At 40.8% G+C, this 12,353-nt stretch overlaps 1 protein-coding gene across 3 annotated transcripts; it reads right to left on the bottom strand.

The window, feature by feature from the left end:
• Positions 1-983: 983 nt before the first annotated feature.
• LOC127582682 (uncharacterized) lies at positions 984-11,827 on the bottom strand. Of its 3 annotated transcripts, none has more exons than XM_052038226.1 (3): positions 11,716-11,827; positions 9,631-10,424; positions 984-4,282 (listed from the first exon to the last, which is right to left on the bottom strand). In XM_052038226.1, exons 1-3 carry the CDS (start codon positions 11,725-11,727, stop codon positions 4,138-4,140), a joined length of 951 nt encoding a protein of 316 aa, XP_051894186.1. In that variant the 5' UTR covers positions 11,728-11,827; the 3' UTR covers positions 984-4,137. The 3 variants fall into 3 exon arrangements, with proteins under 3 accessions (XP_051894186.1, XP_051894187.1, XP_051894188.1); XM_052038227.1 differs by having other exon boundaries at positions 9,631-10,419; positions 11,716-11,820; XM_052038228.1 differs by lacking the exon at positions 11,716-11,827 and adding an exon at positions 10,874-11,061.
• Between the last annotated feature and the right edge of the window lie 526 nt (positions 11,828-12,353).

Raw genomic sequence — 12,353 nt, 5'->3', positions numbered from 1 at the left:
GCCTTTTATCTCAGATTTGAAGCATCTGCATTTTTATTAATTTTTCAGGAGATGTTTCATATCCATTAAAGAAATAGCTTCCTCTGTGTCTTTTACCCTGTTCCTAACCCAGCCTATGTCTAAACAATTCTTAGGTTTGTGCAGGTTCCTCAGATTTCTATAACTTGTCTATAGATGTGCTCTGCCATCTGTTTCCTTGCTGGGGCCTTGACAGAGAACAGGCAGGGAATGGAGGGATATAGACCAAGTGCAGTCAGATGGGATTAGTTTAAGTTGGTGTCATGGTCAGCACAGACATCATGGGCAGAAGGACCTGTTCCTGTGCTGTACTGTTCTATGTTCTGTTGTCTGCCCTCAGCTTTGCTTCTCTGCTTTTCCTACTTGTCCACACACTATGCCTGTCCTTGACATCTATGATGTGAGAATGTGAGAATATCCAAGACGTGGATGAAACATGTGGACAACCAGGCTTCATTTTTCTTTCTTGTAGGAGTGGGAAGTGAGTCTCTGCACAAGGGTCAGTGACAAGGGTCTTTCCTTTCTCTTCTCCTCATCGGGCCTCAGCATCTTCAAGCAGCCATCTACTTTCTGATGGGACACATCACTGCAAGGGAACTCTTGCAACACAATGATCTCCTCTAGTCTGAACCTGTACAACTCAAGCAGCACCTTCATGGAGCTGCTCACTCCCTAGGTCCACCCAACTTCAGGTGGACACGAACTGTGTTCTGTTCTCCATGTTCAGGCCAACTGCCTCTCATTGCCATGGAAGGCTGAGATTAGAATCTCTCTCCTGCCATGTAAATGGAGCACTTGACCCAGGGCAGAACACATTCTCTCCCCTGCTGGACATTCAGGGTAATGGGCACTGGTGGTGTAACAGTACAGAGGCAATGTTTATCCAAGATGAAAGTCATTCACTGCAGAACTAAACACTCATAGTTTATACAAAATAATATCATCCACTTTGTAACAGCATGGGATCGTTGTTTATTCAATCCTCAATGACATTTAAATCAATCATGAAGTTATTTTCCAAGAGTTACAAATAAAATCACATCATTGATATTTTGCACATATGTGCCTAGGAACTAGATTTCACTTTTTTAAGAATACGATGATTTGCCCCCAGAATATTGTAAAATTGGTCAAAAAGGCATTTAAAAGAGTATTAGGGTGATTCACACACAGAAGCGTGCCCCAGATCAGCAGCTGCCCTACTCCTGAAGGCACAACACTCAGCTAAATACAACTTCTGAAAATTCACAACTCACCAATTGGAGAAGGGTGTTGGCTCTTAAAGGCACACTCCTCATGACATCCAGACAGAAGTGCACATTAAGGCTGCACTGAGGAGACAGAAGCTGCAGGGAGAGGAAGAGGACTCCCAGATTCACTCAAAGAGAGAAGTTCTAGTCAACTAGATATGAGAGATTGGGTTGACTGGGCAGGTATTCAGTAGAGTTTAGAAGGATGAGGGGAGACTTCATCGAAACATGCAAAGTTCTAACGGGGCTTGATGGACTGGATACAGGAAGAATGTTTCTCCTGGCTAGTGGAGTTCTATAATTAAGGGATCACAATCTCAGGATATGGAATAAAATATTTAGGACTTAGATGATGAGGAATTTCTTCTCTCAGAGGATGGTAAATCTGTGGAATTCTCTATCACAGAAGACTGTGGAGATTAAGTTGCTGAATATATTTAAGAAGCAGATGAATAGATTTCTAAACATAGAAAATATTAAAGGGTATGGGGGAAAGCAAGCATATGACATTGAATTCGAGGATCAGCCATGATTGTAAGGAGTGTCAGAGCAAGCTCAAGGGGCCAAATGGTCTACTTCTGTTCCTATTTTCTAAGCATCTATGTTTCTATACAAGGCAGGAGGAAGGTGCTCTGTGCTGGGAAGCAAGGAGACCCATTATGTCCATCACATACAGTCCAGTAGGATGTGGCGCCAGCTCTCTCCTCTGTGTGAGAATCCCCACTCACTCGAGCAACACAAGAATAAATTTCATGTCCTCACAAGGTATATCAGGCTCCAGCACTCCAGCAGACCACAATAACAATTGTAGCATGACACTTCAGTAACTGAATCAGTATTTCATGCATTGGTATGTTCTCATCAGTACAGGTGGATGTGCAGAGGAGTTTGTGAGCGACTTTTATGTGCCACTTATGCTGTTAGTTGATTACAGATGAACCATGTTGCTGTCAAAGATTGGAGTGTGGAGGGGATAGTTATCTGCACTGGGCACAATGATTGAGCAAACTTCTATGAAAGGTGTCTCTCAGTCAGGAAGTCCTAATAATTCATGCAGTCAATGCCTCTTTCCTCTGCTCTGCTGGCTCTTGAGGCTGTTTCTGCTTTGCTAGAATGCCTCCACCCTCCCCACAGCAGCCTGTCCCATCCTCCTGCTCCTCTTGCTCCTCGGGGTCCAAGCCTGCAATTGCTCTTCTCTGCACACTGACTGCTGCCCGCCGATTGCTGGGTTGTGTTGCACTCTGCGCACAATGGTGCAACCACTGCACCTGCTGGTGTGTTTGCTGCAGGCTGCCCCCAGACTGATGCAGGCAATGGAAATTGAAGGGTACTTTCCACAATAATTCTGATACGTGGCTCCCACATCACGGTATCCAGTTGCTATGTTAGGAGGAGCTAGGGAAGTAGAGGGTCACCCTCACCCACCCCCCTCCCCCTCCCCCCAGCATCCATCCTTCTGGGCAGTACCAACTGTGGAAAATGTTCAACAGCTCAGTGTCCCTGTGGATGGAAATGTCCCGTGTGCTTCCCGGAAATGTGGCATTCACCATCAGAAACTTTCTCTGATGGTCCACAAGCAACTGAATATTGAGGGAGTGGAATCTGTCAAGGAAATGGTCCAGGAGTTTCATGGCAGCCCTGATGGCACATGAGTGTAGTCCATGGCTGCTAGCACATGTAGGAAGCCAGAAATGCTGGCAACTCCCAGTGCCCGAAATGCTGCCTGTTTCTCACTGAAATCAAAGTATATAAAATCATTGAATACAGTGCCTGTCTGATCCAGTGGTAAGCGGCAAACCAAGATATTGCAGAGTGGAACCTGGCTACTCAACCTGAGTCTGATAGGACCCAACTATATGTGGCAGATTTGGGTCAAGTTGTCCTTGATTATTAGTTTATTCAGGTAAGTATGACTTGCTCCGAATATCCATGTATGCCCCCTGCATGCTACCAGTGTCATACCAATGTGCTCCCATTGTGGTGTCAGTTTGCTCTCTGTGCTGTCCAGTGTACTCTCAGAGCACACCCATTGTACTCCCAATGTTCTGCCAATGTGCTCCCAGTGTAGCCCCACTGCACTGATGTCTTCCCAGTGTGCTCCTAGCATAGTGCCAGATCTGTCAGAACCCACTGAACAGCAGCTAATGAACATTCTGATTAATTCTTCCTTCCATTGGTCAGTTTCCCTCAGTTCCTCTGATTAGTTCCTCCTTTCCTCAATAACTCTGATTCTTATACCTAAATTTTCACTGACTGGCACTTCCTGCTCCTGTTAACTAGTTCCTGATATCCTTGCTGACTGCTACAGTTCTATGACTCTCTGACCTCCTCTCCATCCCAATCCTAAAGCTCTGTCATTCTGATTGTATCAAACTGCAAACACAAAACCACATAAGGCACTAGTGCACCACCCCAGCATTCTGCTTCGAACCACAACCTCCTGCTGCTACGTTCACCACTTGGGAAAAAAAATCTTAACAATACAATAAACACTCAGCTATTTGGTTTCAATATAATGCTGGAAGAGTCCTGATATTTGTTCAAGTTCTTAATCTTCTGATGGATTTCAGACGGATTTCTATTGTTTTGTGAGCTTCCTGATTTTCTACTGTAGTCCACGTATGTTTAGCTTGAATTCTATATATAATAGCTGAGTTTAGGTTGCAATACTGATGTTCTTGTTAAGTTACATTGTTCAGGTTAAGCTCCAGATGTTCATTTTGTGTTCCAGATGCTCCGTTTGGGTGGTCCCTGCTATCTGTCCAGGTTCTTAAAAGTGAGAGGTTTTCAAGACCATTATCAAAGGGAAATGGAATAAAATGTCTACTTGGAGATTTTGCACATATTTGGGGGAATCCCAATATTGTATTTAATGGTCAGGTACAATGTATATATCATCCTCTGCTTTAGCAGCTGGCCCAGTGTAGTTACAGTAGACAGGCTGCTCATTTTGGTAAATTTCACAAGCTGCATCACTCTCCAGATAGTAAGTATCGTCAGGAGTCTGCTGCTTCCTGGAAGGTAAAAATACCATTATAAAGAGAACAAGCAGCTCAGCATAATACACATCTCTACCTTACTCGCGTATTCCTTAAAACAACAGCACTATTTTTCTCAAGATTCTGTGAATGAGGTATTTCTTGCTCTCCCAGTTTATGTGCATGCTACATGGAATAGGGGATATCAGTGGGATTTCCTCCTACACATTGCATTCTTAACTGATCATATCTGGATTGTTTTTCCTGGGTGGGCCAGGAGAGAGGTGTTTTTTTGTTGTGGCCCCCCACTTTCTTTGGGACTTGGTTGGAACAATTTCCATTCACCATTTCTTCACAATAGTATTGATGAAAGTTCAGCATCTGGTCCATAGCTTCACCCAGTTCTACAGCCTCTGCAAATCCACCTGGTGCTCACAGTCCTCAGACACACCCTATGGAATCCCATTGCCACCATGAGAGCTGAAGCCTGTAATAGGTGCATCTGCCTTATCAAGCATTCACAAGTGCTATTTAAACTAAATGTTTCCTTGGACTGGTTGGCAGCTCCCCTCTCTGAGTCAACTGCGGCTTTTGTTCCCTCAGTCCATAAGCTAGGCTGGCACTGTAATGAAATAATAAGGTAATTATTGGCGTTTCCAGAATGGATGCACACTCCTTTAGTCTATCTCCTTTTGGTCCTTGGTCTAACATTATTGAAAGGGGGTAATTACTATTATTTACTGGGTTTAATAAATAGTAGGGGGCTTCTAACATTTTTGTAAAATGCAAAATCTCTCTGCCTCCTTCTTTCAATTCATTTATTTTATACTTTCTAAAGTTGATATAGTTCAAAATATTAAAACAATAAATGATAAGTACAGTTTGCAATTCACTCTCTCCTTTTACAGATTCAAGATTTATCAAGTAGAAATGAATCTAATAAAACTATTTGAGAGGCAAAGAGAGAGAGAGTAAAAGGGAAGACAGAAAGAGAGATACAGAGAGAATAGAGAGAGCAGTAAACTGGAAAGAGAGTAGGCTCAAAGTGAAGAACTGATTTCATTTGATATTGTCCAGTTTATTAACTATTCATTCATACCCATTTAATGTAATGTCACAGCGTAATCAATAGCTCTGGAAAAGCCTGGCTATATTTACCCAGCTGTCATTTCCTTCAATGCCATTTACTGTCTCCATTTAATTTGGGAAAACTGACTTGATTTTGAAAATCCTAGCATTTCTCTCTCACTTACTGTGCTAAAAAGATTGGTTTAAAGTGAATAATTAATTAAATCAGATGTCAATTTAGATTGGGATTTATTTCTATAAGATTTTAAACATGAGTCTTTTATAGACATTAACATATCAGTGACTTAACTAATCAATTTGTACATTTAATGATTTGCACAGTTACAGGTGTGCACATTTATACACTTAGTTAATAGCTGGCATCACTGCATCACAATGGTACAGAAGGAGGATATTCAGCCATTGAGTCCATTCTGGCTTCTGTAAAGCAATTCAGTCAGTCCCATTGCTGTGGTCTATACAGGTAACACTGCAAGATTGTTTTCCTCAATTGCCATCATTGATTGTCCTTTCTTCCACACCCTCATCAGCAGTGAGTTCTGCTCAATACCACATGCAGCATTAAAAAAATTCTCCCTCAAATTCCTCTTGTATTTCTTGCCTAAAACATTCAATCTGTGACCCTTTATCCTTATACCATCAATTAATAAGATCAACTTTTCTTTGTCATACTTATATAAACCTGTCACCATCTTCTACACCTCAGTCAAATCTCCCTCAACCTCCTTTGCTACAAGGAGAACAATGACAGCTTCTCTAACCTAATCTTGTAACTAAAACCACTAATCCAGAAGTCATTCTGGTAAGCGTCCTCTGCATGAAGAACCTAGATGTCCTTCCTGAAGCACTGTGACCAAAATGGATGTAGTACTCTAGTTGTGATCTAATTAGAGATCTTCCAGGAATCAGCATGACATCATTCCTGCTTTTGTACTCAATTCCTCCATTTATAAGACCAAAGTTTGTATATATTTTGTCTACTACTGTTTCAGCACAACCTGCTATCTCCAAAGGTGGCACTTGGATTCTCACATCCTTCTCTTCCTGCACATTCTTTAGGACTCTGCCACAAACTCTACGTTGCCTCTCCCCGTCCCTTCTGCTGAAATGTACTAAATTCCGTCTGCCACTTCTCTGCCCATTCTATTCTGTCTGGTTATCTATGTGTTGGCGTGGATTATTGATGTAATCTCACTTTTTTGCCAGACCATCAGCTTTGGTATTATCAGCAAAAAGAAGTAAAATTTTACTCTATATTCCACTAACAATGTCATTTATATATGTAAAAATATATAAAATAGCATGTCCACATGTCCCGTGCATAGTTCCGTACAAAACAATCTAGAAATCTGAAATCTTACATGTAGGTTAGGTTCAGCACAAGAATGTGCACCTGCTCTTTTAGTTTTTCTAAACCTCCCATAGCCCAAATGGGGCCTAATTTTAATTTCTCCCGTTGAATATTAGTGAGTTTTTTTGTGAATCTAGGGCAAGAGCTTTAATTTAAAGACATATGAACAGTGGCAGGTCTAAGATATTTTATAAGTTATGGGGTCCCAAAACTACTGAACTTTTCCTTTGAAAATTAGTAAGAAAGGAGTTAAAATTCTGGCCAATTCTTTATTTTTCAACCAGCTAAGTCAATTAGCGATCATGTTTATTAAAAAAAATCCCCGAAGATTTAAATATATTTTTTAAAAGATAAACATCGTTTGACTGTTCACTTAAGTGTGCATTTTAAATATGGTCAAAGAGTATATTTTGTGGAAGCAAATTCTTTTGATTGCACCCAAAATGCTCACAAGATTATGTTCACAGCATTTTTTGTGCTCTGGAAAGATAGCTCAATAACGAGGCAAAACAAAATCACCTAGAATTTCAATCTATTTTTTAAAAGATCAGCATTGTTTTGACTGATACACCACTGCATTTGTACTGTTTATTGACACCGCGTCAATTTTAAAGAAATTTTATCAAACTATTAAAATTGCTTTAAGATGAACACAAAGAAAGAGGAAGGTTTCTGACAGAATTCATTGAAGACAATAGCAAATTTCCAAGACTGCATGCAAACCACTTGATTGCCAGCATAATAGCTGTGTATAGGACATATATAGTATACATATATAGCTGTCCTAGCTCTGGGGTAAACCAGCTCTATCACCCTCTAGTCTGAAAAACAAGATTGAACTTGAGACAATTTTCATCCAGTTGACACTAGCCCTTTAATTCCTTTAGCCCCAGTTTTGTTAACTAGCCTCTTATATGGCACTTTCATTCTCCTAAACTCCACATAGACAACCTCCATGCATTCCCTTCATCAACTTTCTCAGTATTTGCATCAAAGCATTTCATTTAGTTACCCAAACAAAATCTGCTGGCTCCCCCTAGTTAATTCAGAAGTCTCCAAATCCAATTTTATGTGTTTTTTCTAATTGTTGTTTCTGACATCTTACCACCATTGCTACTAACTTGATTGGTTTTATATTTACCAGGAATGTCCTTTCACCCTTGCCTGAACAATGGTTCCACTCTTGCTAATTTCCAGTCCAATAGCACCTCTCCCATATTTAAGAAAGATTGGAATTGGAAGATTATGACAAACCCCTGTGCTACCTCCATCCCCATTTCCCAGAGCAACCTGGGATGCAAGCCACCTAGAACAGGTGACTGACCCACCTTAAGAATAGTCAGTCTTTCCAGTACATCCTACCTATCATGTTTCATCCTGTCCTTCGTATCTACAGATGTCATGTCAGCATCCTCTCCTTAGAGAAGTCATTAAATATTTCAGTCATGTCCTGCACTTTTAAGCATATATCACCCTCTTTATCTCTAATAAGTCACACCCTACCTCTTCCTACCTGTTTAATTTTACTATGTCGGTATAAGATTTTTGGACTTCCTGTTATGATTAGCTGACACTTTATTCTCGTATTATCTCCTGCCAGTGTTATTTCCCTCTTCACTTCCTCTTTCAACCAGTTTTATTTAGACTGGTTCTCACTTGAAGAATTCACCTGATATTCATCATACACTTCTGCTTTTTACTTCATCATATTTACTACCATCTTCAAGGAGCCCTGGCTTTGATTTTCCTATTTTTCTCTCTTGTGGGAATGTACTTAGCTGAAACATCTCCTCCTTAAAGGTCATCCAATATTCTGTTCCAATATTTCCTATCAATCTCTGGTTCTCTTTTACCCTGGCTCCATAGCCTCCCATTTCATTGAAGTTCGCCCTCTGCAATTCGCATGGAATTACATAGGATTACGCAGGATATACTGTACAGAAACAGACCACTTGACCCAACCAGTCTGTACCAGTGTTTATGCAGCACTCAGAAGTGCTCCCATCTCTTCTCATCTGAATGTATCAGTATTTCTCTCTATTCTCTTCTCCCTCATATGCTTGTCCAGCCTCCTCTTAAATGCTTCTATACTGTTCATTTCAAATTCCATACTGTCACCACTCTCTGGGTAATGAAGTTTCTTGTGAATTCCCTATTGGATTCCTTGGTGAATATCTTATATTAATACCTCTAGTAATGCTCTACCCCACAAGTGAAAATATTGTTTCTGCATCCATTGTATCAGTCCTTGAACACTGACCTTCATCAGTACTCCCTCTGACTGTTCCTCATTAAATTGCTTTTACTTATTTGTGCTTGTAGTTTATCAGCCTCATTCTGTATTCTGTATTGCTGCTGTGTTCATACACTTGAAGTTACCTGTGTGTTTACACATAGCTACTTTATTTGCTATGTGTAACAGTTTTATTTGCACACCTGTAGTCACTGTTGAGCATGTGTATTTACAGACATTGTTATTCCTGTGTAGATACATTTACATATGTAGGTACAGGTGTGTGTATTTACTTACCTGCTTACAGTTACTGGTATGTAATTTTATTTGCACACAGGGTTATTTTTGTGTAGGTGTATTTATCCACTTTCAGTTCCTGTGGCATACGTATGTACTTATAGTAACATGGTTAGTCTTCTGTAGATTCATTAATATGTACACCTGCATTTGTATACTTGTTCAACTATACATTCATAACAGTAGTTTATACACCTGTGTTATATACATGAGTATATAAACTACTGTTGTGAACTTATAATTGCACAATTACTGTTATTGTGGATATGTGTTTATATACTGTTGTGAAGATCTATTTACCATTACCACTGTGTTGTGTTGCGTTGAAGTGTTTGCTGTATGGACAAACTTAATTCATGTTGTGTGCCATTTGCAGTGACTAATGAACATTAGGCTTTAACTTATCTGCCATACCTTGCCTTGTCCGAATCCTCCATAAAGACGTTTTCGTAATCCCTGTGAGGTGTTTCCCGGGCAGCTCCATGTGATCCTGCCGCTGCATCTTTCCAGTTCGCTGCGCTTGCATATCTCTCCTGCCCACGGTCTGTTGAACACACTGACTGCCGTTTGCTTGGAGGTGGTGAGAAGTGAGTGGTGATCTTTGAGCGATATTTCACCAGCACAAGAACAACAATTGCAATGACAACAATAATCAAGATTGGAACAAGGATGTAGACAAGCATTAACCCTGTGCACTCAGCTTTATAGAAATTGTCCAAAGTCAACGGTTCAATTCCGTTTCGTCCAATGCAACTTACATTGTTCAGGGAACTCTGTGTGCAATTCAATGACTCCCCGCAACTGTGAAATATACCTTCCAAGACATGGCAAGAACAACTAAAATTGACATTTATTTCCTTGATGAGACTGAGCGGGATGGATTTTAGAGGGTTCCCAACGAGATTCAATTCCGTTAATTTTGAAAAGCTTTTAAGGAAATTTTGTGGAAGGTCCTGCAGTTTGTTATTCATGAGATTCAGTTTCCTCAGCTCTGTATTGGCAGTAATGTTAATAATGCGAGATATTCCACAGTTTTTTAGTGACAAGGATGTCAGAGCTGTAAGCTGTAACTCAGACCAGTCTAGGCAGTGGCGTGAACAATTGATGGCTTCTCCTCTGTTCAATGTCGGGATGCCCTCACATTTTGTCCCCAAGCTCGACTCAATGTGAAACAGGACCACAACCACAGTGATAGTCTTCATCCTGCACTGGTAAGAGAGAAACTTCTGTTAGGCACCTCACACCAAGTATTCCCTCCACCACGGTGTATCCTTGAAGGGTGGCCCCACCCACAACTATCGCTGTGCATTTGGTTAGAATTGCAAGGGTGGTCCCTGCCTGCCCCACTTACCAGGCCCAGATGCGGAGGACTGCCCTTGCTGGCCCTCTACAGCTAATAGTCAGGCAGCGAGGCACAAAGACGCCTCGAGTGAAGTGAGCCTTTACAGAAGGTGAGGCCAGAGCCTCCTGTCAAAGCATGTGAGGCAATTTTAGAACGTTAAAATATCCCTAACGTACAGAGGCACTTAAGCTAAGTGGTGTGTTTAATTAACAGAGTTATTAAAAAAAAGCTTGATTAAAACACATTTACAAATCAATAAACATATCAAACTGAAGTAAAATATGAAACAAAAGTAAATACTAAAGTAAAAATCACCTTCCCAATTCACCAGATATAAATCCTCCTTCAAATGAATGGGTTCTCATAGAGCCTGTACCAGATCTGCCAAGAAATGGGAAAAACAGACAACATCTCTGGAAAGAGAAACAGAATTAACATTTCAGGACAAAGAACCTTCATCAGAACTGGAAAAGAGCTCTGTCTTTTTCAATTCTGATCAAGGTTCTTTAATCCAAAACAGTAACTCTGTTACTCTTTCCACAGATACTGATTGACCTGCCAAAATTTTAAGTTTTTACTTCAGCAGTCTCTCTATACTGTCCCTCTAACAGTCAAGTGCTCCATCAGTTCAGCCACGGTGCAATTGCTCAATCAGTACTGCACCTCCATAGTGAAATGCCCCTCAGTACTCCTTTCAATAGTACCGTCCTCCATCAGCACTGCCCCTCTGATGGTGCAGTGCTCCCTCAGTGCTGTCACTGGGAAACTTGGCTCAGTTTTTAGACTTTAATCTCCAGGGACTGCTTGACATTCCAGTTGGGTGTTATCAACCGAGCCAAGGCACATTAGAGCAATAGTGTTTTTAGGGCAATTTGTTACATGTTCCACTTAGTGATACACCAGCCCAAGGAATGATTACTACTGAGGAATGAGACTAGGATGGCTGCATGTTAAGTCAGGCACAGTGAGGGTAAGCAACTGACTTTTATACAATGTCAGTCAGCTATGTAGGGAGGATGAGGAAGACACAGCAAACAAGCAAAGATTAATACTGGAAACCTCGTAAATAACAGAGATGAAATGGCAAATGTTAAAATTATTACATAATTTAGAGAAAGAACAGCCTCCAAGAGATGGATGCACTATAGTCTCCTTACCTGGTTCCACATGAGTTCAGTTTCTCACTGCCACGAACAGGGTGAGTGTGATTGTGAATAAGTCCCTTATTGTTGATTCAGTTAGGGAAATTGGCAGGAGGAAATGAAGCACAGGGGAAGCTGTGGCTGATGTTGCAAATTTTAGATCTTTGTCATCAATTTCAGGAACCTTTTTTTTTAATAATCTAACAACAAACTGTTCTGAGTAAAAAAATTAAATGGTTACAAAAGCAGCAGTTACCCAATACTCGGATGCAGCTTTGCAGAACCACTATTGCGACAGAATTAACTGTGACAGTGAGGAAATTACAAATGGTGCGGAATTCTTAAAATGCATTCCAGTGAACATTTTAATTAGCATGTTACAAGCCCAGCAATACAGACCAAATGCAGGCAAGTGGGACTAGCTCAGATGGACATCTTGGTCAGCACAAACAAGTTGGGCAGAAGGGCCAGTTTCCATGCTGTATTACTCCATGACTCTATGGCTCTAAGACATTGGCCAGTTCTGTACAGAGTCATGCAACATGGAAATAGGCCCTTTGACTCAACCAGTCCATGCCAACCAAGATTCCCATCTAACCTAGTCCCATTTGCCTGCATTTGGCCCATGTCTCTCTGAACTTTTTCTATCATGT

The sequence above is a fragment of the Pristis pectinata genome, chromosome 24, assembly GCF_009764475.1.
Source record: "Pristis pectinata isolate sPriPec2 chromosome 24, sPriPec2.1.pri, whole genome shotgun sequence".
In the NCBI taxonomy this organism is placed as follows: domain Eukaryota; kingdom Metazoa; phylum Chordata; class Chondrichthyes; order Rhinopristiformes; family Pristidae; genus Pristis; species Pristis pectinata.
This window is presented reverse-complemented; position numbering and strand designations above follow the sequence as displayed.

Bases quoted from the DNA above. Each gene is read 5' to 3' on its own strand.
- LOC127582682 (XM_052038226.1), bottom strand. The intron at 4,283-9,630 runs GTATGGCAGATA...TTTACCTTCCAG, and splicing joins GAGGATTCGGACAAGGCAAG to GAAGCAGCAGACTCCTGACG.